Below are 24,395 nucleotides of genomic sequence, written 5' to 3'. Positions count from 1 at the left end.
GGTCGCGTAGGGTATTTTAGCTAGCACGCTGAAGAAGGCCACTATCGACGCCCCGATCCCAGCCGGCAATGGAGAGTGGAGACGTCGAACCACCGGTACCACGCTTGTTACTCGCAAGGCTGCAGTGTACTTGGCGGAACACATCTCTTGGGTCGGGTTGTTGAAGGAGCTGAGGGACTCAAATGCGTTTGCTTCACTTCTCTCGCTGGTCCTGTCCGTGGTCTTGAAACTTCAGATTTCAAGACCAATCAGGGAATTCTTCAGTTGAACTATCCCGCGCGCCCTTGGTTCGCACTCGAGATCACGTCGTTGCTGTCCTATCGAAGTTCGAAGCTACGATGTTGGAATATACGAGGTGGCATATGCCGCATGTAGTCGCCAACGGTCGCGTTTCAGCCGCGGCAAGATGGGCAACTCCCTCTCATCTCGCTCGTACGCATTGTTTTAGGGGCCACTTTACATACAAATGGCTAGATAAAAGACTTGACGCCGTTGCGTGCAAACGCCCCGACGACACGTGGCACGCCCTGAAATGCAGGGAGTGTCCTCGAAGTTCGAAGTGCAAACCCACAAACGAGCGCTATTTCCATTCTGGCCCATGCAAGCCGGAGCCGAGGTCGTTCCCGTCGACAGCGCGATGGCCGCCGCCGCGACGTCGCCCAAGCCAGAGCCACTCGCGTACGACGTGCATCTCTTTGAGGCCTTCCCGGCCGTGTGCGCCAAGGGCAAGAACGGCGTCCAGACGTGCCAAGCCATGTCGCTCTTCCTTCAAGATCGCGCCAACTTTGAGATGCTCTACAGCAAGCAGCTCGGCAAGATCCAACAGTACAACCCACTTGCTTGACATCTCGAATGCAAGGCTAAGACGGCGCATAGGAGCCCCAAGTCGGAGGACTGGGCGAAACAAGTGGCGTCAGTGTGGGCAGCCGTGCACAAGGCGATGGCGTCCATCTCGGCCGAGCACGTGGACTTTGCAAGCAAGCACACGACGAGCATCGTCGCTGGCATCAAGGCGTGCACGCTGCAGCAAGACACGCAGATCCAGCGGCTCACGTCCGGTTCGCTCTCCGACCTCGTACTCGTCTTATTTAGTCGAACTAGAGGGCCTCAAAATCAAGAGCCGATACCAAGACTACGCCACCAAGGCCAACAAGACCAAGGAGCGCTACGACAAGAAGTGCGCCGACGCGCTCGAGCTCCTCGCGTCACTGAACCGCAAGCCGGACGGCGACAAGTCGTCGGATATCTTTACCAAAGTGTGGGATTCGACCAAGCACCTTGCGTTCACGTCGCAGGACCGCCAGCGCACCAAGATCGCGGCCGCCATGGACGACATCGTCGCTGCCGAGGCCGCGTACACGCGCGCAGTGGAGGCGCTCGCTTCGCAGCGCACCACGTACGAGCGCAGCTTGAAGGACAACCTCCGGGCCTTTGAGGTTACCGAGGAGCAGCGCATCGAGTACATTAAAGATCTGCTTTTGCGCACGGAAAAGGCGCGGCTCGGGACGCTCAAGAAGATTGAGGCGGTCATCGCCGACATGCAGGCGGCCATCCAGTCGATCGATGTGCTCGGTATTGTGTCTCCATGTCTCTACAGAAGTCCTCACGTCGTATCCTTAGATGACATTGAGGAGGGACTCGTGCAAGGACTCGGGCTCCAGTCCCCCGAGCTCACGGCCGAAACGGCGTGGCTCCTCGACCCGGAGAGCACTCGACTGGCAGACCTCGTCACCGGCGTTCAGAGCATGAGCGACCAAGGCGTCATCTGCACCCACGCGATGCTCAACACGCTTGTCGAGTACATATCCGCTGAAGAAACCTTTGTCCAAGCGCTCGACAAGCTCTCGAGTATCCACGGGCCAACGCCCAACGAGAAAATCGAGACAGGGCTCTTTGCGTCATCGAACCCGGTGGTGGCCGACGAAGGTGCGACGTTGAGCGCCGCGTGGACCGCGGTCGTCGCTCAGCTGCAGCGGGTCGCGTACCTTCATCGCGTACGCCTCCATTGTTTCATTGTATCAATGTTTCAATTACGCGTCGTAGGAATTTGGGTCGCTCCTCGCCGAGCCCGTGCTCTTGAGTCTTGGCACGATGAAGAACGAGTATGACGAGACCAAGACAGCGCTGGACGCGGACCTCGGGCGACTCTACGGGACGATCTTGGCCGAGCGACAAGCGCACTGGCGACTGCTGACGCGACTCGAGACGAAGCGCAAGGAGCTCGAGGCCAACCAGACGACGCAGACCGTCAACGTGGACAAGGAAGATATGCTGCACCACCTGGGGCTCGCCGACAGTCCGTCGGAGCGAGAGCGCAAGCTCGGCTGGAAGGTCGACCAGCTTCGCGACGAGATTACGGATCTCTCGGCCCAAGTCGACGCAAGTGCGGCCGCACTGCTTGACAAAGCCGATACGTTTCGCGAGGTACACTGTAGCAAGGTATCAAGTTGATATTGATGCGTGGCCTGTAGGAGCTCCAGCGCGTCCTCTCGGGGTACACGAAGAATGAAAAATACCGTCTCGATGTCAAGAAGAGCTCATTGCGGTCGCTCGTCAAGGCGCACGACCACCTCGTTTTGGGCTTGAAGCACGCGTCACAAGCCATCGTCACTGACGTCGACCAGCTCTCGGCAACTGCCGACATTCAAGAATTTATCCAACACGTGGTCGACGCGTCGCCGCCGACGACCGAAGGACCAAGCTTGGTGCCGCAGCTCTCGACGTCGCCCCTCCTGCTCGAGCAACTTCGCCGCCACACGTCAACGGCCAAGCCCAAGCTCGTGGCGACACCGAGCAACTCGAACCTCGCGCGGACCATTGACGAGACGGAAGACTCGAACGCAAGCGACGCCGACGCGATTTTGGACAAGAAGGACGAACTCAAGGACGACAAAGACTCGCTCCTCTTTGCGATGGGCTCGGCTGAGTTTCAGCGCGTCTTCAACGTACGTACATGTTGTCCCTTTGGATATGTACGAGTACATGGTAGCTACCCGCGTCCGAGCAAGTCGTCGCGAGCTTTTCGTGTGCCCTGTACCTCAACAACTTTCCGTGTCAAGGTCGACTGTACCTCTCGCAGACGCACCTCTGCTTTACGGGCTGGCGCGACGCGTTTGTGGTATGTATTTTTGTATCAAGATAGTATCAAGATACGATTTGACTAACAATTGATACCACCTGTTGTGTAGGTGCTGCCGCTCACGGAGATTACGCACATGGAGCGCAAGAACACGGCGATCGTGGTGCCCAATGCCCTCGAGCTCACAACGGCGACGCAAGGTCGCTTCTTTTTTGCGTCGTTTCTCTACCGGTACACGCTTCGAACCTCGCTTAAGTCGACCTTATCGGTCTGTAGCGACGAATGCATGCAGTCAGTCGGTCAGCTGCGGCAGATTCAGCAGCAAATGCAAGCCATCTTGACGCCCTCGGACGACGGCACGCCAGACGACGACGACAGCACCGCCTCAAACTCGGAGGGGTCGGAGACGCAAGTGAGTCTGGACATTGCCGAGCAAGAGACGATCCTATCGCAAGACTATGACGTGGTCATGGACGAAGTGCTCTCGCTGCCATTGGCTTATGTGAACAAGGCGCTCTGGGGACCCGCCGCCTATCTGGACGCGCTGCTGAAGGCAACAGGCGAGACCAACGTGAGCGTCGGCGAGTGGTCGCCGGGCCCGGTGCAGTACACGGCGTTCAAGCGTCAGGAAACGTTCCAAAAGGTGCGCACTGTCACGTATACCCACAACAAGAAGTACATGGTGGGACCGAGCGCGATCCCGACGTCGCAGGAGCAGCGTCTCTCGTTTGAGGACGGCGTCGGCCTCGTGGTCAGCGTCACGGCGACGGTTGCCGACGCGCCGTACCACGACTACTTCCGCGCCGAGAGTCGCTGGCTCTTTACGCCGCAGCCCAACGGCGATACTCGACTCCGCACCGGCGTGCGCCTCTTTTGGGTCAAGAGCACGTGGCTCAAGAAGCAGGTGTGTGTCTCGCAACGAGCTGACCCTAGCCCTGGCTAACACGTTTACACGTAGATTGAGGGCGCGACCGCATCCGAGTCGAAGGAAACCATGAAGCTCTGGGCAGTCAAGGCGATGGAAGCCTACAAGAAGACGACCGCCACGACCACGGCCAAGGCAACGCCCCCGACGAAGGCACCGAGTGCCGTGGTGCCGCCCGTTGCCGCTGAAGTGCCCAAGACGACGCCACCGGTGGCAACCAAGATGGTCCTGCCCGAAGGGCGACTGGTGTGGGGCCTTGCGCTGCTGGCCTACTTGCTTGTCTTGCTCAGTCTCTGGCGCCTCGGGAGCCTCCATCAGCGGAGCGTGGCCCTCCAGGAAGAACAAGTCGCGCTCCTTCGAGCCATGCTACAGTCGGTTTCCGACGGCCAGCTGCGCGACGTCCTGCAACACGTGCTTCCGCCGCACTAAGGCTGCCAAGTGCTATGTATTTTGTCCATAATGTGTGCGTTTTTCTACTGCTGTACAAGGTGGCTGGTGGCTACGCCTCGTAGCCGCCGTCGTCGTCGTCGTCTTGGTACGGACTCAACGCAGCAAAGTTGAGTTTTGGCACGGTCCGCGGTACACAGTAGGTCATCGTTGTCGTCTCGGGCAGTACGAGCGACACATCGTCTAGCGCAAAGGACCATGAAGGCGTCACGCAGCACGGGTGGCTACCGTCTTCATGGTCATCCGGCATCGAAGCGACTCCGCCTTTGCCGAGCGGCTGGAAGAGCAGCTCGTGCCGTAGCTGGTCGACTTCGCTCTGGAGCTCGGTGCAGAGTTGCTTGAGCGCTTGGTTTTCAGTTCGTGCGAGGTAGACATCTACAGAGGCTTTCTGCATACGCATCCACGGCCGGCAGTAAAAGCCGACCCAAGGGAGGGCTTCCGTCGTCGAACTGCTCGACCGACGACGTCGGCGCGTCGAAATGCTTGTTGAACTCGGTGCGAATCTTGAGCAAAATGCCCGCGTACGTCTACACCCAATGTGACGTTGTGGTTGTGATCAAGCTCATGTGAACGGACGCGGTCCTGCAAGATGACTTCATCAAAGAGGTCCCGGGCCACTTGGAGCCGCGCGCGCTGCTTTGCGGGCCCCTACACGGGGTGTGGGTACCGTCTTCGGATACACTGCAGCGTACGTGCGTCATATCGAGCTCGCAGAGGCGTTCGGCCAGTTCCATTTCCAAGACGGTCGCGGACGACCGTGCAAACTTGTGTCGACGGGTCACAGACGCGTACGTCTTTTGCGAGGCGAGGCCCGTCTTCTTGGCATACTTGTAGGTCTCGACCGAGGCGGGCGGCGGCAAATGGCCGAGGTCCACGACCGTGGCCTTGTTTCCGAGGTGGCTCGTATGGTTGTTGCTGCTAAAGTCGCTGGCGTCGATGATCTTTTGCCGAATCGCCGACGCCGACCGACACCGTCTACGAATGCGTTGGCGACCGCGAGACGTAAGGGCGTACCGAAGGGGTGTCGTTGAGCCCGTCGATGCTGGGGCTTGGCGCGGCGACTTTTCCGGCTCGTTGTTGCTGCTGCGCGGCGCAGAGTCGCGCCGCGTGACGGGCTTCTACATACATTGCGTCAAGTGGCACGGGGTAGGGCAAGAGACCTTGCGCAGATCGAGGCCGTGGTGCTTGGTCACAAGCGGTTTGGGCGCAACGTGTGTGCTCGACTACAGCAGTGTCCTTTATGCGACCGGACTCGACGCCGGGGAACGCACCTGCCACTTGGACTTGGAGGGCACGCTTGGTCGTGCCTTGGTCGCGAGCATCGCTGCCTGTCTACGCGGCGCGGAGGTGAAACGCTACGCCTTAATTAGTGCGTGAGAAGTCGGTTTCCAAGGGCAAAATATGCACCGCGCAGCCTGGCATGTCGTGCTCGGTCGTGTAGCTGCCCGTTGCTGGCTATTCGTTGCATCGACGAAGCGGTCGCTGCGTCAACAGCCAAGGACCGTCGCACAACGACAGCGTCATCCTCTTGTACTTTTTCTTCACGATCACGATACGCCGCTTGACGTGTGACGCGTCAACGTCGTCGATCGCGACTTTGTCTTTCGATGGTACTGGCTGGAGCTGGCAAGTAGTCGAAAGGACGTAGCGTAGATATATTAACAAACGAGGCAAAGCGCTCTACTCCTCGTCGCTGCTGCTCTCGTCACTGTCTTCGACGTGCGCGTAGTGCCCGCCCATGCGGTTGCGGTTCACAAACATGAGGTCGTCCGGGTGGTCGTCGTCGCTCTCCGAGTCGTCGTCGTCCTCGTCGCTCTCGTCGCCCATTGCGCCTTCGATCGTGTTGCCAAACTTGTCGACCTTGCCGTTGCCCTGCGAGACGTCGGCGACCTTGTCGGCGAGCGCGCTCAGCGACTCGTCGTACTCGCGCTTGGTCTCGTCTTCGACAAAGACATCGGGCCAGAGGTCCTTGGCCTTGAGGTTCTTGATCTGGTCCTTGTACAAAATGTGCTCGACCGAAAAGTTGACGGCGCCCTTCTTGGCGTCGTCCGCGCCCGAGACAATGAGAAAGTCGCCTCGGCGGATCCAGATGAGCTTGCGGTACTTGGTCGGCAACATCGCGAGGCCTTTGTCGCCCGTCGGTGTCTCGACCTACGCACAGCTCAGAGGCCATCGCAGCGCCTGCCAGGTACGAATACCTCGAAGAGGTTGCCACCACGAAGCGACTTGACCTGCACGATTAACTCGCCGGCCACCGGCTCGGGCTCGCCGTAAAGGACGTCCTGGGTCACGCCCTTGCGGTACCCACTCTTGCGGCCAGCTCCACTCATTGTCTACGTTTAGCACGTCGATGAGCTCGGAGGTAGACAGGCGGCTGCGTACGATCTCGACACTTGCACTCTGCCGCTTTAATATGATTGGCTCTCGGTGGGATAGTTGAGCCGACCAATCGGCGCGGCGGCAGAGGTTTAACGTGTTTAAACACCATGCCACGTGGTGAAGGGGTCGCTGAGGTGTTGCTTGTACGCTGTTGCGGGGCGTGGTGAACCGCTTTCTTCAGCAGTTGTACTGGTATGCGCTCGGGAGTCCTCTATGGTCGCACCTACATGTACTTGGGAATAGAGCTCAACGAGGCAGTTTGTGCTACTCTAGACGTGGGAGCGAGGTAGCCAAGGTACAGGCTAAACAGGCTGCGTTTATCGTGAGCGCTCAGCTTGCGTCGAGAGAAGGATGCGCGCACGATGAAACTTGAGAGGCTACACCTTGATCCAGTGTCCTCGGCCACTTTGATTGAGTTGCTTCTGTAGTTTAACGCGTTCCCAACGATTTGACGTTTAACGCCATGTGGTAGAAGGTTAAACCTAGTTTGAAGGACAGGTCCAAGGGAGTTTGAGTTTTGTGGTGAAGATGGCCGGACGTGGACGAGGCAAGGCGGCGACGCTCCCTGCATGGATGACCAACCCGACCAGCAGCGTTGCTGCTGCGGCCGCTGCTGCGATCAAGCCTGTCGAAGCCGTCAAGGGCCAGTTCGACGACGCCGACAGCCGCCGTGGCCGCGACCATGGGCACACCTCGTCGCGGGATACTGCTCGCGACCATGGGCACACCTCGTCGCGTGATGCCCGTGATGCCCGTGATGCCCGTGATGCACGCGATGCACGCGACGAGCGCAGCGCATCCAAGCCCGAGCACACTGACGAGCGCAGCAACCACTCGCGTGGCGATGAGAGCCGCCACGCGCCGTCCGAGCGTTTGGATCGGCGGCGCGACGAGTCGCGGTCGGACCGGTACGAATCCTCGCGCTCGAGCCGCCACGATGACCGCCGCCGCAGCCAGGAACGCAGCAGCCGCCACGACTCGCGCGACCGCCGGGACAGACGGAGCCGTGAACGTGGCTCCAGCCGCCGCGACTCGCGTGACCGTGGGTCCGACCGCAGCCGTGGCTATGGCTCGACGTCGGACCGTGATCGCGGCTACGGCGTCTCGTCGTCTGACCGTGATCGTGGCTATGGTGTCTCGTCCTCGGACCGTGATCGCGGCTACGGCTCGACGTCGGACCGCGATCGTGGCTACGGCGCGTCGGACGACCGCCGTCGCAGCCGTTCGCGCGACCGGCGCTAAGCCAATATGGTATCCAGCAGCTTTCTATATACCCGCAACCCCAATACAGCGTGCGACTACATCAAGAACGTGTCTTCTTCCATCGCTTACGAGAGAAAGGACGTGAGCGCCTCAAAGAAGTCGGGCGCAGGCTCGGCCGCGCAAAACACTTGGCGCTGGTAAAAGTCGGGCAGCGACGAGATCTTGAGGTGCAGGTCGCCCAGTCGCTCGACGAGCGCCGCCTTCTCTTCGGCCACCACTTGCACCGCCTACGCGCATCCTCAGCGTCACTCTCCTCATCGTTGCACACCTTGTCAATGTCGGCCTGCTTGGCGACCGTCCACACCACCTGCTCGAGCGCGAGCGCGACCTGGCCGTTGGTGGCCAGGTCGCCCAGTTGCGTCTCGAGCCGCTCGACGCGCCTCTGGTACCGCTGCAACATTGTCGCCGCGTCAGCGTGTTCGGCGGTCGTGGCGGTCAGCGTCGCTTCCGCGGTTGCTAGCGCGGACGTCACGAGGTCGACCTTGTGCCGTAGCATGTCCTTCTCCTTCTGTAGCACCGAGAGGTCCCGCGAGAGCGACTCGTGCTCGGTCGCCGCGTTCTTGAGCGCCCGCTGGGCCGTGTGCAGCTCGCCGGCCTGCTTGGCCATCTCGGCTATCGCCGCCTCACGCTCACTTGTGCGGCCCTTGCGCTCGTCGCTCAGCTCTTGGCTCAAGGCCTCTCGGATGCTGTCGCGGTCGGCTTGCACTAGACAGCAGCAATCTCAACTGTGCGGTGTGTTGACGAGCCTACCTTGGTCAAGTGCCGACGTGGTCTGCGCCAACTGCGCGCCCAGCTGCGCCAGCTCGACGCTCACTGCCGTGTGCGTCTGCTGCAGCGCATCCAGCTCGACGCGGAGCGCCGCTTCTTTGGCCGACAGCGCTTCGACCTGCGTCTGCGTCGCCTCGAGCGCGCTGCGCAGTTCCACATTGCTCGCGGTCGATGCCTCGAGCTTGTCTTGCACGTTGGCGGCGGCGCTGGTCGCGCGCACGTTGTCAAGCTCCAGCGTGTGCACCTGCGTCTCGAGCTGTCGCTGGGTCGCCTCGAGCGCCTATTTCCATCTCAGGACGAGGTCTGCAGGGTCATCGTACGCGCTCACGGCTCTCGGCGGCGGCGATCGTCGCCTGCAGCGTGGCGGCGTGGGCAGCGTCGTGCCGCACGGCCGCAGCATCGACAAATGACCAGACACCGTCTTTGAGAAAGGCCAGCAGCGCCTTGTTCTTGGCGGCGCCGTCGGCCTGGTCATCGTACGCCGCCAAGAGTGGTGCTAACCGGGACCGCCACGTCGTCGTGGCATCTCCTGCATCGGCGTCGAGCAGGGTGGCGGCGGCAGAGGCCAGGACGCCATCGCAGAGCGCTCGGGATTTTGCCTGCAGCGACGCGATTTGCGCCGTGCGGTCGGCCGTGATTGCTGTCTTGAGGCTCTGAAAGCATCGCTTGCGGGCGTCGCCATCGACCGAGATACGCTTGTAGACAGAGAGCGCCTTCTCCTGGGCCAACTTGAACGTCGACTCGAAGTGTTCTTGACGCAAGCTGTCGCCCAGTGTACTGGCCATGACGCAGTGGTACTCGTCGAGCGCGCGCTGCATGGCCGTCTCGCACGTCGCGTCGCTCACATACTCCCATGCCGCCTTGATGTCGGGCACGGCACCCGAGTTCATCGTGGTGATGTAGGCACGTACGAGGTGGCACAGCTGCGGCCCGTCCACCGCTTGGCCACAAAGTCGTTTGGGCGACGCGAGCGCCAAGAGCCGCGCTCGGATGGCCGCCATTTGCGAGACAAACTCGGGCCGGAGGTCGGCGTTCGTGAGCGTACTCGCGTGCCGGAGCTGGTCTTCGTTCGTCGCCGGCCGCACCAGTGTCATGCTACACCGTACTGCACTGTAAGAATGGAGATGAAGCCAACGACGCACCACTCGCGCTGCGCAAAGAGGGTTCGGATCGAAGCGCGGATGCGGTTGCGCTCGTCCGTGCGGCGCGACGCGCCGTCCCGCGGCTCGAGGGACCTTTCGAGGTACGTCTTGGGCGAGAGCGCGACGCCGTTCTCTTGCATGTCGAGAAGGAAGTCGCGCAAGAGCCAAACAAACGGAGGAAAGTGCTTGGCGAGTTCGGCTTCGGACGGGCCAAAATCATCGTCAGTGTCGTGGAGCATCTTGGAGGCGTCATTGGTCGGATTGTGCGAGATGCACACGTGCTTGGTGAGCTCCGAGACGAGGAAGAGGCTAGAGACAAGGTACGATGCGCGTGCAAGGAGGAGGCGGCGACGCACCGGTCAATCGCGCCTTCGTCAATGACACCCATGGTGTTGAAGACAAAGACAGAGCTCAAGAGGAGTCCGAGCGAGAAAATCTTGGCGTCGTACGACTCGTCATTGTCGGTCGACGCAATGCCCTCCGTGTCCATGAGAAGTACCTTCTCGCCGCGACTGTTGCGGACGTTGGCGTCCCAGATCCAGATGCCACGCGTGCACGACTCGGTCGTAGGGCCCACGACGAACCCGGCCATCTCGCTCGTTTGGCGCATTTGGTTCAAGAAGAAGCTCTTGCCCGTGCTAGCCATGCGTGAGCGGCGGCGACGGGCGGCGGGCGTACCGGTATTGGCCAGCAAGGCACACAACCGCGAGCGGCTCCAGCTGCAGCGACTGCAGCAGCCTACGCAGAGCGCGTCATGCGATAGCCAGTGTTGTGTAGTGGCCTACGCTTCGCCCTCGGGCACGATCTCGAGGCCTTCCGCGCCTTGGCGGATCAAGCACACGGGCTGCATCGTCGAGCGTCGAGCAAGATACACCGTCGACGTCAACCGGATACGGAAGGAGGCAACTCCCTCGTTGCACAAGAGACACGCACGTCGGAAGGTGCAATGTGAACTGGAAACGCGCGCACTTGGCAACGGTATCTTTGGAAACGTTGCCAGTGTTTCGACAAAAGTGCAACATGGGCAAGGACGAGGTGGACGAGAGCGTCTTGGCCGCCAACTTTACGCACGACGTGCAGCAGATTCTCTCGACAATCAAGGAGACAAAGGGCCGCAAGTTTGTCGACTTGGGCGATGACGACGCTTGCCCCGAGGTGGGCTACTACGGTAGCCTCGGGCACAAACTCCAACGTCTTTTGCACGAGATGCAGGCGCAGCTCTCGCTCACGCTCGTCGTGGAGCTTTTCGTGAGCTTTGGCGATATGTTCTTTGCTCTGCAAGAGTACACGGTCGCGACTCTTCTGTATCAACGCGCCAACAGCCTCTACGGCACCAAGACGGCGCCGACCTTGTCAGACCAGCAGCTATACGTGCGTGCCACATATGTTTCAGCACTCTGCGCCGTGCGCCAGCTCAACCAACGCGACCCGCGTGTCAAGTGCCCGTCGACGCTCCGACGGCAATGTGATGCGCTCGGGTCGCTCCAGCATGCGCTCGCTGCCGCGCTCGCGCTCGCCGTCCATCGCGACGTGGTCGCGGACAAAGCGACGCACGCTACGTGCATTGGCCATGTACTCAACGGCACAATCCACATCGTGAGCGTCTGCGCGCCACTGCAAACGCTTGGCTTTGATGCGGACGTGTTGCCGTACCTCAAGTACTGCAGCCTCGCCCTCGACAGCCTCATTCCGCTGGGAACGGTGCGCTTTCTCGCATGGCGCACGTACATTTACATTGCGATTGCGACGGGCTACAACGGTACAGACACTATTGACCATATATGCGATAGCGGTTTGTGTAGCCCTCGCGCTCAAACACCCGAGCAAGCGCGACGCGCTCTGGAAGTCGGCCCTCGCCGCACTGGACCTCGGGCTCAAGCGCGTACACCGGCTCCGGCAAGAAGAAGAGCTCGACTTGCCGCTGCCCGAGGCGACCGACGCTGCATTGAAGGCAGCCGAACGCGACCTCCAAATCGCCAAGTTTCCGATTCTACGGTGCACTAAGGCGCCGAGTGCGCCGCAGCTTCTGGTCAGCGTCGCCAAAGCCGATGTCGAGAGCGCGTTCTCAGACCCCATCGCTCGCGCGCGGGCGATGCTCCAGATCCTCTCGCTCTCGTTGCCGTCGTCTTGGGTCGGTTTTGGCCAGTGGATCAAGCCCACCGAGCCGCCACCGCCCGTCGTTCTTGCGCCAACCGACGTCGAGACGATGCTGCAAGGCCTCAAGGGCCTCGCCGTCACGCTGGCGCTTAACGAGCACATTGACTTGCTCAAGCTCAGTGTGCGCTACAAACACTGGGACACGTTTGCCGACGTCTACAGTAGTCTCCTCCCCCGGCTCTCGCCCGGTGTCGCCACGGACGAGGTCGGCCTCTTCCATGCCTTTGTATCGCTCATGCAAACCGCACCGGACGAAATGTCGGTGACACAATTGAACGGGGAGCTCCTCACGCGCCTCGTGGTCGTCTTGCACGCCGCCGCGCGCAACGACGCGCTGTGCGCACTGCGCCATGACGTGCTCGCCGAGATGGTCTTCGCGCTGTGGCACTCCTGCATCGTCCCGTGCCTCCGAGCGCTCGACGACCGGCTGCCCGACACCGACGTCCCCGTGACGGTCCAAGAGCTCACAAAGGACGTCCTCTTTGCCCTCCACGTGGTCGCCCACGCGATCGAACTCGACGACGTCGTGTGGCGGGCGGTTGTCGCGCTCCGTCTCGGCCGCCTTCTCGCCGACGTCGGCGACACCCGTGTCGGTATCCAAGTGCTTCGCGTCGGCCTCGACGGTATCACGCGCGCCCGGAGCGCCTGCGTCGACGTGCAGCTCCATGACGAAGTGGCGTCGACGCCAGACGGTCGCCACGTGCTCCACGGCGCGGCGTACGGCGCGTCGATCCTTGACGCCGCCTTTCTTCCGTCCACCACTGACGGCGCGCTCTTTCAAATGCAGCGCTTGAACCGGTTGCTCGCGAGTTTGGAAACCGACATGACGCTGCTGCTCTACGAATGCGAGTACGACGACCTTCTCCGCGCGTGCGGGCGCAAGGCATTTGCGCACCTCGAAGCGCGCCTCGTGGCCGAGTGCAATCGAAACGACTACCGACGTGGGCTGCTCATGCTTCAAGCCGCACGACGTCGCGCCAAAGGTACAGATGACCTCCTTCTCTCAGTGCCCAAGATGTCCAATCTAGGTCGTGACGAGCAAGAGTCGTGCTTGGCCGACGCGCTTCGCTGCTTTCACGCGCTCCGCCATGACGAACTGGACGTGCGCCATGCGCCCGAGCCCGAGGCGCCCATGCCAACCTTGCACATGAAGCCGTCGGCGCCCCGCCTCGCCTCGCGGGGCGCCACCTTTGTGTCGCTTCGGCTTGCCCCGTTCGCACCGCTCAAGAAGCACGTCGCATACTTCATGGTGTTTGGCAAAGCGACGGGTGCCGGCACCGACGTCTCGCTCAACAACATGGCGTTTCCCGGCACCGGCGCGGTTGTCGATCCCAGCCAGACACTCGTACAACCATCGGGGCGTCAACCGTTTACTACTAACCGGTTGCCTGTAGGTGACGATCTCGGGGCTCTTGCCCAACGAGAGTTATGTGTTTGCCGTCGCGGCCTACGACAGCTCGAATGCGGTCATCGAAGGCATCGGCGCCACGTCGCGTCCCGTCGTGACGTTGCATCCGCTTCTCCTGCCACTGTGCTATGGACTCTTGGCCCATATCGCCCAAGACCTCGGACACTTGTTTGTTGCATTGTCACTAGCATTCCGACTAAGGTGCTCGTAGACCCATCGCGGTGCAAGCGGCCAAGGCCGTCTACGCCGAGTTTGTCGACGAAGCGCCCGTGCGGAACCGATGGCGCTGCAGCCCGCTCTTCTCCCATGCGCTCAAGCTCGAGCGGCCGCTGGACGGCGCACCCCGGGGCGCGATCGCAGAGTACCCGATGCAAGTGCTGCACGTCTTCTTGCGCTGCGTCTATATCCTCATCGGACCCGAAGTCGGTGAGCCGGCCACCGACGGCCGCCTTCGTAGCCCGAATGGCACCCGCGTCGTTATCGACGATCAGCTCCACGTCCTCAGCAGCATCAACCGGGGTATGCTTGCGCTGGAGGTCGCCGCGCTCACGGGCCACCACGAGTACATGGCGAGCGTGAGCCACCGGCTGTACCGACTCATGGTACCGCTTTTGCACTTGCCGAGCTCGGGCGGTGCGCTCTTCCAGCCCCTCTGCATGCTTCTCGAAGTACGTTGTTCGGCTCATTTCGAAGCGAACCGAGGGTTTTTGTGTGTAGAGCCTGCAGCTCGTGCCGGAAACGCACTGGGACGACGCGCTGTACGCTACGTACATGTGCGCAAGCTTTGAGCTCCTCCGCATTGCGACCGAGAAGGACGAGCTCCAGGCCGCGCACGCGTGTCTGAAGCTTCACGACGATGGCCTCAAGCACCTCAATATGCACGTGCACGCACCGTTCCGGTCGGCCAACGCCCAAGCCTGCGGCCTCCGCGACACCATCTTCTTGGACAGCGAGTGGATGGCGCAGCTCGAGCTGAGCGCGACGACGACGATTTCAGCGCCGGACGTCGACAAAGCGAAGGGCAAAGCGACGCCCCGCGACACTGACACCAAGGGCGAGCTGCCGATCGAAGAGGCGTTGCCGGGTCTGGCCAACGTCGCCAAAGCCACGAACGAGCTGCGAACGTTCTTTGTGCACCACCGAGAGTACCTTCCGTACGTCTGCCGCGTCGTGCGGCTCGGCGTCGACCGCGGCGACAAGGGACTCGACGCGATCTTGCAAAGTGCTGCGTGGTCGTACAAGCTCCTCATCTCGTTCGAGGCCAAACGCACGCTCCAGCAGCTGCACGCCGCCGAGCTCGTGCCCGAGCCACCGACGCAAGCGCCCGTGCCCGACGTGCTGGCCACTGCGCGCGCCGATCCGACGGCGACGACCGTCGAGACGACGCCGCATGACGAGCCAAATGTGCTGCCACCCGACGTGGTCGACACCGACGTGTACCTCTGGAGTGGCCAAGTATTTTTCCTGCGGGGCCTCCTGCACGTATGTCCTCAATGATCGGCGCTCGATACGAACGCACTCATGGTTCGGACTAGGTCACGTCGTCGCACGCCGACGACGCCACGCTCAACCATTTACAAGGGCCCGACCACGACCTCTCGTGGCTGTACCTGACGCCGCTCTCCGCCTCGTTGCCGGCGGCGTACGAAAGCCCAGGCGACCGACTCAAGCACGACGGTGTCCACCGCCTTCTTCTCGAGATGGCGACCGCGACGCAGTTGTTTTACCATGGCCGGGCGTGGCCGAATCTGCTCGAGGCAGTGCGCGCCGTGTGGAACGGTCTCTGGCTCGCGTGGGTCTCGCCGCTCGAGTTTCACGCCAGCGGCTACGACTGGCAGCCGCTCTTTGTGTGCTGCATGCGGGTCTGGGACGTCCTCGAACTCCATAGCTTTGGCATTCTCCATAACGACGTGGACGTACTATGTCGGTCCATGGACGCTGTCGACGACGAGCGCCCGGTCGTCGCCACGTCGTCGCAGCTGGCGGCGGCGGCCGATGCGACGCCCGGTCTCGACCTCGGCTGGCTCACCAAAGTCACACTCTTTACACTCCAAGTACTCTGTCATGGCCGCGAGTGGCAAAAGCTCGTCGTCCTCGGGAAGCGAGCGCACGTGCTCAGTGGCGGCCAAAGCGCCATGTCCGAGCTCCTTCTTCCGTGGGTCGTCTTCGCCCAAATGCAGCGCGTTGCGCTCCAAGACGCCCGCGTTGAACGTGCGACGTCGGACCTCGCGGCGTTCGTCAAGGCGTTTGAGGACAGCCAGGCGAAGAAGAAGAAGAAGCGCAGCCGCCTCGTCGTGCACGAAGTCATTTCCGACGAAGAGCGCGCGTTCCTGGACGCGCGCAGCGTGCACGAAGCCACCGTGAGGGACCTGACGTCGTTTCAAACGCTTCTAAAGGACCATGGGACGCGCCTCCAGGCGTGGCTCGACCTCCTCACGCGCTCGAAAAGCATGTGTCTGCAGGCGCTGGACCGCGCCCAGAAGAACGTCGTCAAGCGCTACGTCCTCCTCGACGAAAGCATCTCGAAACGCGAGATCCTCGGCGCCTTCAAGGCTTGCATTGGCCTCTGTCGCCAGAAGCGCGCCACGCTGCAGCTCACACTGGCGCTCATGGAGCAAGGCGACTACCTCTTTGCCGAAGCCGATGTTGTCGGCGCGATCAAGGCGTGGACGGACGCGATCGACGCCGTTTTTGGGGCGCTGGATGCCCGCGTGCACTGGCGAACGATCCTCGCCAGCACTCGAATGGACCTCAACGGCGACGGCGCCATCATTGCGCTCGTCTGCACGCAGCTCGTCGGCAAGCTGGCGTGGGCGCTCGGCACCGACGACCTCCACGCGCGTCTCGAGTGCGCGCTTCTCGGTAGCGCGGTCGTCACGACGTTCTTTACAGGGTCGCTCCCGCACCCGGATGCGCGCACCCCCGCCGCGTTCGCATCTTACACGGCGAACGACCTGCTGTCGTTTCTGCCCGAGCTGCATCTCAAGCTCGCGCACCCAGCGGCATTGGTGCTTGCGTGCAGCACGTTGCTCGAGACGCTCCTCGCCCATAAACAGTACATTGAGGTGTTCCCGGTGGCGTGCGCGCTGGAAGTCTTGAGTACAAGGTACCTCCGCGACGCCCGCGGTGCTGTCCAGGCCAAGCGCATGAAGGCCGAGGCGTGCATCGGCGCAGGCTACATGAGCGACGCCTGCCGTCTCTTGAGCGACATTTGCCACAAGCCACACGTCGTGTTTGCTTCGTCCAAGAGGCTTGGGGACCCGGACAACGACGCTGTCTTTCGCTGGCTCTGCGACCTCAGTATTGAGAAGCTTCTGAGCGAGCTCCAAGCGCGCATTGGCAGCAGCCGCGTTGCCCACTTGGTGGTGCTCACGCTGCTTCGATGGATGGCGGCGCTCGCGTCGCACGAAGGTGCGTCTCCCCAAGGCACGGCCTTGCGCGCAGCGCTCAACAACTCCACCACCGCCCTCCAGGTACCAACGACCAACATGTGATGCATGAAATGAAAGCATGAGTAGGCAAGTGTCCTCAAGTCGCAAGCGCCCGCGCCGACAGAAGCTCCCGCGAGCGCGCGCAAGGGACCCGAACCCACCGAGCCGGTGGTCCCCGCTGTGCCCGACACGGAGCCGCTGCACCTCTGCGACATCACGAAGGTGGCCTGCGAGTGCGACATCCTCCTCGCGACCATCGCCCTGCAAGACGGGTTCGTCGAAGTAGCTCGCAATGCGCTTGTACGTGGCATGAAGCTCTACAGCGCCACGCCCAAGCTCGAGCGCGACGACGATCGATACTTTGACGGCGCGTCGTCCGAGCTCAACGTGCTCTACTGGCTCGACTGCCGCGTCTTGAGTATGCGCTGCGACATCGCCCAAGGTCACTACGACGACGCGATTGCACTCGCAGAGATTGCGCTCGACGAGGCAGCCACGGCCAACGACCGCGTCTTTGCTCTGCAGCTGCGCGCGCTGCGCATCCAAGCACGGCTGCTGCGCGGTGATCGGACGCTCGCGCTTGCCGACGCGGAGACGTGGGTGGCAGACAACGACGCCGCGCTGCCGAGCCTCACGCACGCCGAAGTGTGCATCATGCTCAGCGTGCATCACCGCACGGACGCCATGTCGAGCAGCAGCGTCGACGAGCACGTAAACGCACTGCGCAGAAGCGTCGCCGTGCTCACTGCGGCCATTGCGACCACCGACGCGCTCTTGACCCACCAAGGTGCGCTCGACGATTGTATCACGTTCGTAGCGTCCGTGTAGGCTGGATGGGGCTGGCGTATACGCCCCACCGCTTGCGGCTGCTCAACTTCTACCACCCGAGTGTGCCCATGTTTGTCGTGCTCAAAGCCCACTTCGTGGCGCGTCAGCTCGACCTTTACCGCGCGTGCCCTGACGACGTAGCGCTCGAGCACCTCTTGCCCGTCATTATGGTATGAATCCTCTGAAAGCAGGCACTGATGTTGCTGGTAGAGCGGTCTCGAGGCGCTCATGCATGTGTGTCACCCGCCGAGCTACCTCAAGCCGCTCCTTCTCTACTTCAAGGGCGCGGTGCTCCGTCGGCTGGCGGCCCCTGGTGCCACCGACGCATTCCTCGAAGCGCTTACGCTGTGGATCAAGGACGGTGGGCACCCGCGGAGTCACATGTACGACGCGTGCATGGAGCTCGTCGTCGTATTTGGCAGCAAGCGCTCGGACGCCGACACGCAGGCCGCGTTCCACTACCTCCAGCTCGCGTGCAAGCTCCAGGACCAGCTTTTTGGCTTGTGGAACTCGAGTCAGCTCAACGCGACGAGTGCCACCGGTCTCGGGACGCTCCCGACCTTTCTGCAGCAAGAGATCCTCGCCAGTGCAAAGTCGACTTCAACGACGAATGGCAGCGCGCCGACGATGGAGCAATTAGGGTACCTAGTCTTGCCCTACTTTGTCTCGTTCAGCCGCGAGCACGACGTGGTGTTTGACGCGAGTCTCAGCGGCCAGCTCCACCGCGCCCACGTCTCGCTGCATAACTTTCTAGCGATCAACCACAGCGGGTACGCCAAGCTCTGTCTATCATCCTTGCCGCCCGTGCCAAAAGACGACCCCGAGATCCCCGGAGGTCTCGTGTGCGTGCAGTGGCTGCAGACGTCGCCGACGACAGGCGACATGTACTATGCGCTCGGCACAGCAACCAGTGCCCACGATTCGCGCTTCGCTGACGCGCCGCTTTTGAGCCGCAAGGTTTGGCCGAGGCGAGGAGTATCAATGTTTCAACCGCATCCCGTAGAGTCACGTGAGCTGGTCGGCCGTGCGGGCGCTCAAGGCCGACATTTCGCGGCTACGCCACGCGCTCCAGGACAAGGAAGACCACATCGAGCACCCGCAAGCTGCGTTGGACGCGGTGCTGGCTCAAATGACGTCGCTTCTGCAGCCTCCGACACGCCTTGCGGACGACGCGGGTTCGAATCTGGGTCGGGACGACGCTGTGCTGCATGCGATCACGTGCTCCCTCGACGACGTCGGTGCCTTGGAGCGCATCTTTTGCACGGCCCGTGGGATCAACCAGCCGCACCCTGCGATTTGCTACTTTTTACGCCACGTTCTCGCCGCGCCGACGCCAAGCGACGACAACATTGGCGACGCGCCGTGAGTCCCAAGGCCACGGCTGCAGTGTCCAGCTTGTACTATCCATGAATAATCCAGCGCTTGTACTATCCATGACTCCAACGATCCATCAAAAATGCAATTCGTTATCCATCTACACGCAGGATACTGCGTCAACGTCTATCGAAACACGGTCGTGTGCTGGAGGCTGCTCAGCAAGAGCACCAAGAGGTCCTACGCACTGCCTTCCGCACCATGGATTCTTCCCATTCCGTCGTCGTACCTGCAACACCTTGTCGGACGGTCCTTGCTTGCGCTTTTCGAAGATGAGCGTCAAGTAGACGCACGCGTCGACGCGAGCGATCGCATAGGTGCTCGCGGGCTTCTTCTCGTGGTGGATCGTACTAGGAAACAGCATTTAGATGACAAACACTGTGTACGATGAGCTTACATGGGCGACGTGTGGGCCGTCTTGGCCTTGGCGTCCCATGGCGGCAGGTCCTGGAGCAGCCCCACAAGGTTTGGAAAATGCCGTGGCACAAAGTGCTCGGGCGGCTCGGCCTTGGGGTAGCAATAGACTAGACAGATATTTCCATTTGCGATAGTTTGTCAAACAGAATGTCTTTGTACCGACGGGGAAGGACGCGACGCCCCACAGCGGCGCGAATTCGCCGTGAATGTCTTCGTCGTACCGCGACACTTTGCCGAAATACGTCTTGTTGGCCGCGCGGATGCGGTTGGCCGACGATTTTTTCGGGCCTGCGATCGTCTGCGACGGACAGAGGTAGCCCTTGGCGTGGAAGGGACCTGGAAGACCCGCCGAGTCGAGCACGAGCAGAAGCTGCGCGCTCTCGCTGTGGTCGCGCAAGACTAGACACACCCAAATTACGACCAAAGGACGGGCTACTTTGCTAAGTACAGTGGCGCGAAAAGAACGTGTCGATGAGCTCCGTGTACGCGAGGCCGACGTGGTTGACGATCGCCTTTGGCACCGGAAGAATGCCCCGCGGCTGCAGTTGTCCGTCCATTTGATCGAGCCACTAGGATCTAACTATCAGAAATGAGATGCCCTCGAGGTCACGACCTTGTAAAAGTAGAGCGTAAACTTGGCCACGAGCGACTGGTAGAACTTCTTGGACCACCGAAAGAGCGGCAGCACAATCGCGTCATCTAGACGCGTCATCATGACAGACCACCGACGACGACGCGTCGGCAGACGCACCAAACGGCGCGGCGTGCTGCGAGTTGGAGCACGAGAGCGAGTGCGCACTCGGCTGCAACACGTTCGACGACGACTCGCCGCGCTTCAACAGCTTTGCGATCGGATGCGGCTTGGTACTACATGGACAATATTGTCAGTTAGTTTCTAGACTTGAATATTGTATACCACAGGTGCGCTTTGCTTTCCAACGACAGACGGCCGGGCGGCGTCGGAAGCACGCGGTCCGAGTTGCGCGACGTGCGCGAAATGCGCAAATCCGACGTCGTACCATCCGGTGACTCGTCGTCGTCATCTTCGGCTTGGTCCAGAAGATCGGCCCACGCGCCAAGCTGTCTAGTTCACCGGCATGAATCCTCGCGCCATCCTCCGACAAGGACGTACTGTTTGAGCTTGTGCAGCGCCATGATCGAGTGGAGGTAGTTGTACTGCGACAGCATCATCTCGCACTTGAGCGCAGCGCGAATCGTCTGCACTTCCATCGTCGCGGCGGTTTGCAGCGCCTACGCCCATGAAACCTCGCGTCGGCAACGGGTGATGTGCTCTAGTGTACGTGGAAGAACGGGTGCTCGAGCGTACGTAGCGCATGTTGGATGTTCTCGAGCGACTGCTCCTTCTACACCACCGCTTCCGTTTCGATGTCGATATGGAGCAAGCTACCCACCTCTTTGTAGTCAAACAAATAGTGAACGTGCGGTTTTTCGCGTGCCAAACCGAGGTAAAACGACACGAGAAGAAGGCGTTGCTACATACGTAAGTCCGTCCGTGCCCAGCTGTGCAGGGAGTACCTCAAAGTATCGGCTGCATTGGTCGAGAAACGTCTTGTACTCGATGATGCGCACCGACGGCGGACCCTCGTAGTACTGATCGAACTCTGAGAGGTTGGACGCGACCGACCCGGCGCTGGACGGGTTGTCGTTGAGGAAGGTCTAGGTGGCGCGAGTATGAGCACGCAAGGATGTGGAGTAGCGTACTTGGTCACTCTGCCATGAAAACCTTAGCGAGTCGTAATAGCCAGAGGGAGCGACTACCGTGGGGGTGCTGCACTTGGCAGCCGCGGCGATCGCGGCGAGCGATGGACCTACTTTGTCCACGTCCGACTCGGACCCGGCCTTGTCGCGCCGGTGGAAATGCAGCAAGTCGGCGCACACGAGGCTTTGCGTCTTGAGCTGGAGGTACAAGCTGCGCAGCGTGTCCTTGTACAGATACTCGGGCTGCAAGTACGTCATCTTGTGGTACGTTGATTCGCAGTCGGCCCACATGTGCAGCAAGCGCGAGAGGTGGCGCCACTCGCGGTTCCCGTCTTGCTCGAGCGGGACGCTGTCTTTCGCCTGCGAAACGCCGTCATTGCACGTGTATGGCCCATGCAGCTAGAGATGGAGCGTACGTTCTTGTAGCGGTGGTTCGCCATCTCGTCCAGGAACGACGGCAAATGCGCCTGGAGGAGCTCGCTCAGCTCATGCTGCGCCTTGGACATGACGACAAAATTATTTGTTCCAACGTTGCGACGCCGATTTTATCCGGAATTCCGACGCCGGTGCGAGTTCCGGATACGAGCCAGGAATTACGCAACCATGGCACGGCCCGGCGCTCTTCACGACCTCCACGATGGGTACGAGCGTGCGCAGCGGTTGGGTAAGTACGCATAGGATGAATGCACCGATTCGCATAAGGATCCCGGCGGTCCTGCCATTTCTTATGACCGAACGTGGCGACCAAAATTAAACGTGGCATCTGCCGTATTTAATCGGCTCGTATCCGGCATTTCGCGCCGAGCCAAGCAAGCGGTCCAAACGAACCGGCGGCCTTTCCCATGTCCTTCCTTACTGCTGCGCTGGTAGACGACCTCGGCGAACATGGGCGAGGCTCATGGCGCTTCCTTCTCTAGGGCGACGACCTGACCCGCCAGATCCACGCGTCCAAGATCTTGGTCGTCGGCGCCGGTGGCATCGGTACGTCGTCGTCACAGGCGTCGTCGTCGGCTCCATTCGCGCTGCGTAGGCTGCGAGCTTCTCAAGAACCTCGTCTTGAGTGGCTTTGTGGACATTACCATCGTGGATCTCGACACGATCGACGTGTCCAACTTGAACCGGCAGTTCCTCTTCCGCTCGCAGCACGTGGGCATGAGCAAGGCGATCGTGGCCCGCGAGGTTGCGCTTCAATGTAATGCGCTCTCGCTCCACCGTCGCCGTCCTAACCGCCTGCTTGTAGTCAATCCGTCGGCGACGATCACGGCGCACCATGAAAACATCAAGACGAGCCGGTACTCGATCGAGTACTTTGAGCAATTTGCGCTCGTGCTCAACGCGCTCGACAACGTCGACGCACGCAAGCACGTCAACCGTCTCTGCCTCGCGGCCAACGTCCCGCTCATCGAAAGCGGCACGACCGGGTACCTCGGCCAAGTCTCGGTCATCAAGAAGGGCGAGACCGAGTGCTACGAGTGCACGGAGAAGGCCACCGCCAAGGTGTACCCGATCTGCACGATCCGCAGCACGCCCGACAAGATGGTGCACTGCATCGTCTGGGCCAAGGAGTGCTACAAGCTGCTCTTTGGGAAGACGCAGGACTCGATGCTCTGGGAGGACCCGGCGAACGACGACAAGTCGGCCTTCATGGACCACGTCCTCGCGCGGGATCTGCCTCCGACGGCGTACGCGAATGGCGTCTTCCGCGGCCTCTTTGAGTTTGAGATTCAAAAGAAGCTCGACATCAAGACGTACAAGACGGCCACGAAGATGCCCCGCACGATCGTCTTGGAGGACCTCTCGCTGCCGCCGTTGCCCGTCGACAAGTGGCACGACCGCATGCTGTGGTCGCTCGACGCCTGCGCGCAGACGTTCCTCGACGCAGTCGCCACGATTCTCTCGTCCAACGACGACGTCGGGAGCCTCGAGTTTGACAAGGACGACGTCCACGCCATGCGCTTTGTTGCGGCGGCCGCCAACCTCCGCGCGCACGTCTTCCAGATCCCGATGGAGTCGCTCTTTGCGTGCAAGGGCATCGCGGGCAACATCATCCCGGCGATCGCGACCACGAATGCGATCGTCGCCGGCCTCCAGGTGCTCGAAGCGTTCAAGATCATTCGGCTCTCGCTCGAGGCGTCGTCGATCACGAGGACGTGCAAGTACACGTACTGCAACCGGTCGTGGGACGGCCGCGGCGTGCTCCTCAACCCCGTCGCGCTCTCGGCGCCGAACCCCAAGTGCTTTGTGTGCTCGCGCCAAGTGCTCGACCTCGCGCTCATGCTCAAGACGACGACGCTCGAGCAGCTCGTCGAGCATGTGCTCAAGAAGCGCATGGGCATGAACGCGCCGACCGTCTCGATTGGCGCCAACACGATTTACGAAGAAGGCGACGACGCCGAGGAGAGTCTCCGCGTGAACTTGCCCAAGCGCCTCGACGAGCTCCCTGGCGGCGGCGTGCACCACGACACGGTGCTCACGGTCGAGGACTTCTCCCAGGACTTCAACAGCTCGCTGTGCATCAAGGACTGGGCGCCGCCCGCCGAGGCGGCGGACGAGCCCTCGACGTTCACTTTTTTGCTCGGCCCCGAGTTTGCCAAGTGGAAGCTCGAGCAGACCAAGCCGGCGACCGACGCCGAGAAGGGTCATGGCGACGACGACGACGACGATGAGATTGTCGTCGATGACCTCCACGAGAAGCGCAAGCCGCCACTGGGGCTGGCGTCGCCGGCGCACAAGCGCACCAAGCACGACGAATGACGGTGATATGACCGAATGACAAGTGCTAGTACATGCATCGCAAGCCCTTGCACACACGTCTTGTCATCTTGAACCATTTCCATCCACTATCATCATCATCGTCCATGGATAAAGAGCCATCTTCCTCCCATCTGTGGCCGGTTGTTGCATGGCCTATGCACGCCCGCCCGTCGCCATGCTAATAGCGGGCGGCGCTTGGTATCGTAGGTCGTCGGCGCTAAGCGCGCTGGGTCGTCGGCGCAGGCGTCAGCGCCATGGAGCTTGGCCGACCTGTCGGGTCGGTCGGTCGGTCGCCGGCGCGTCC

The 24,395-nt window shown here is 61.3% G+C and overlaps 8 protein-coding genes across 10 annotated transcripts; 4 read left to right on the top strand and 4 right to left on the bottom strand.

Moving 5' to 3' along the window:
• The first annotated feature begins 577 nt into the window (after positions 1-577).
• Positions 578-4,486, top strand: SDRG_09496 (hypothetical protein). Its single transcript, XM_008615435.1, has 10 exons — positions 578-825; positions 877-1,058; positions 1,102-1,572; positions 1,621-1,994; positions 2,044-2,424; positions 2,472-2,945; positions 2,990-3,118; positions 3,189-3,310; positions 3,356-3,983; positions 4,038-4,486. The coding sequence occupies exons 1-10, from the start codon at positions 599-601 to the stop codon at positions 4,431-4,433; spliced, it is 3,384 nt and encodes a 1,127-aa protein (XP_008613657.1). The 5' UTR covers positions 578-598; the 3' UTR covers positions 4,434-4,486.
• Positions 4,420-5,837, bottom strand: SDRG_09495 (hypothetical protein). Its single transcript, XM_008615434.1, has 8 exons — positions 5,723-5,837; positions 5,612-5,674; positions 5,466-5,569; positions 5,144-5,426; positions 5,028-5,099; positions 4,876-4,978; positions 4,680-4,826; positions 4,420-4,634 (listed from the first exon to the last, which is right to left on the bottom strand). Exons 1-8 carry the CDS (start codon positions 5,771-5,773, stop codon positions 4,504-4,506), a joined length of 954 nt encoding a protein of 317 aa, XP_008613656.1. The 5' UTR covers positions 5,774-5,837; the 3' UTR covers positions 4,420-4,503.
• Positions 5,838-6,075: 238 nt separating this feature from the next.
• Positions 6,076-6,856, bottom strand: SDRG_09494. 2 transcript variants are annotated; one of them, XM_008615433.1, is made up of 3 exons: positions 6,834-6,856; positions 6,650-6,784; positions 6,076-6,602 (listed from the first exon to the last, which is right to left on the bottom strand). In XM_008615433.1, the coding sequence occupies exons 2-3, from the start codon at positions 6,779-6,781 to the stop codon at positions 6,132-6,134; spliced, it is 603 nt and encodes a 200-aa protein (XP_008613655.1). In that variant the 5' UTR covers positions 6,782-6,784; positions 6,834-6,856; the 3' UTR covers positions 6,076-6,131. The 2 variants fall into 2 exon arrangements, with proteins under 2 accessions (XP_008613655.1, XP_008613654.1); XM_008615432.1 differs by having other exon boundaries at positions 6,650-6,856.
• A 502-nt stretch (positions 6,857-7,358) lies between these two features.
• On the top strand, positions 7,359-8,072 carry SDRG_09493 (hypothetical protein; the record flags this gene model as incomplete). The annotated part of the gene is made up of 1 exon (XM_008615431.1): positions 7,359-8,072. The coding sequence occupies one exon, from the start codon at positions 7,359-7,361 to the stop codon at positions 8,070-8,072; it is 714 nt and encodes a 237-aa protein (XP_008613653.1).
• A 12-nt stretch (positions 8,073-8,084) lies between these two features.
• On the bottom strand, positions 8,085-10,941 carry SDRG_09492 (hypothetical protein). The gene is made up of 8 exons (XM_008615430.1): positions 10,789-10,941; positions 10,682-10,741; positions 10,360-10,641; positions 10,004-10,312; positions 9,182-9,956; positions 8,844-9,141; positions 8,362-8,798; positions 8,085-8,320 (listed from the first exon to the last, which is right to left on the bottom strand). Exons 1-8 carry the CDS (start codon positions 10,851-10,853, stop codon positions 8,159-8,161), a joined length of 2,388 nt encoding a protein of 795 aa, XP_008613652.1. The 5' UTR covers positions 10,854-10,941; the 3' UTR covers positions 8,085-8,158.
• Positions 10,942-11,023: 82 nt separating this feature from the next.
• SDRG_09491 (hypothetical protein) lies at positions 11,024-19,300 on the top strand (the record flags this gene model as incomplete). Its single annotated transcript, XM_008615429.1, has 11 exons — positions 11,024-11,762; positions 11,806-13,143; positions 13,189-13,505; positions 13,555-13,736; positions 13,780-14,236; positions 14,286-15,050; positions 15,104-17,041; positions 17,087-17,786; positions 17,828-17,997; positions 18,038-18,784; positions 18,831-19,300. The coding sequence occupies 11 exons, from the start codon at positions 11,024-11,026 to the stop codon at positions 19,191-19,193; spliced, it is 7,716 nt and encodes a 2,571-aa protein (XP_008613651.1). The 3' UTR covers positions 19,194-19,300.
• Positions 19,259-21,843, bottom strand: SDRG_09490 (the record flags this gene model as incomplete). 2 transcript variants are annotated; one of them, XM_008615427.1, is made up of 14 exons in its annotated part: positions 19,259-19,381; positions 19,431-19,551; positions 19,599-19,725; positions 19,778-20,017; positions 20,067-20,187; positions 20,232-20,317; positions 20,370-20,485; positions 20,535-20,702; positions 20,751-20,869; positions 20,920-20,982; positions 21,031-21,111; positions 21,155-21,295; positions 21,341-21,697; positions 21,754-21,843. In XM_008615427.1, 14 exons carry the CDS (start codon positions 21,841-21,843, stop codon positions 19,328-19,330), a joined length of 1,884 nt encoding a protein of 627 aa, XP_008613649.1. In that variant the 3' UTR covers positions 19,259-19,327. The 2 variants fall into 2 exon arrangements, with proteins under 2 accessions (XP_008613649.1, XP_008613650.1); XM_008615428.1 differs by having other exon boundaries at positions 20,538-20,702.
• A 287-nt stretch (positions 21,844-22,130) lies between these two features.
• On the top strand, positions 22,131-24,278 carry SDRG_09489 (hypothetical protein). The gene is made up of 4 exons (XM_008615426.1): positions 22,131-22,203; positions 22,255-22,318; positions 22,368-22,529; positions 22,578-24,278. Exons 1-4 carry the CDS (start codon positions 22,180-22,182, stop codon positions 24,089-24,091), a joined length of 1,764 nt encoding a protein of 587 aa, XP_008613648.1. The 5' UTR covers positions 22,131-22,179; the 3' UTR covers positions 24,092-24,278.
• Positions 24,279-24,395: the final 117 nt, after the last annotated feature.

Source organism: Saprolegnia diclina (genome assembly GCF_000281045.1).
Source record: "Saprolegnia diclina VS20 unplaced genomic scaffold supercont1.30, whole genome shotgun sequence".
Lineage (NCBI taxonomy): Eukaryota > Oomycota > Saprolegniomycetes > Saprolegniales > Saprolegniaceae > Saprolegnia > Saprolegnia diclina.
This window is presented reverse-complemented; position numbering and strand designations above follow the sequence as displayed.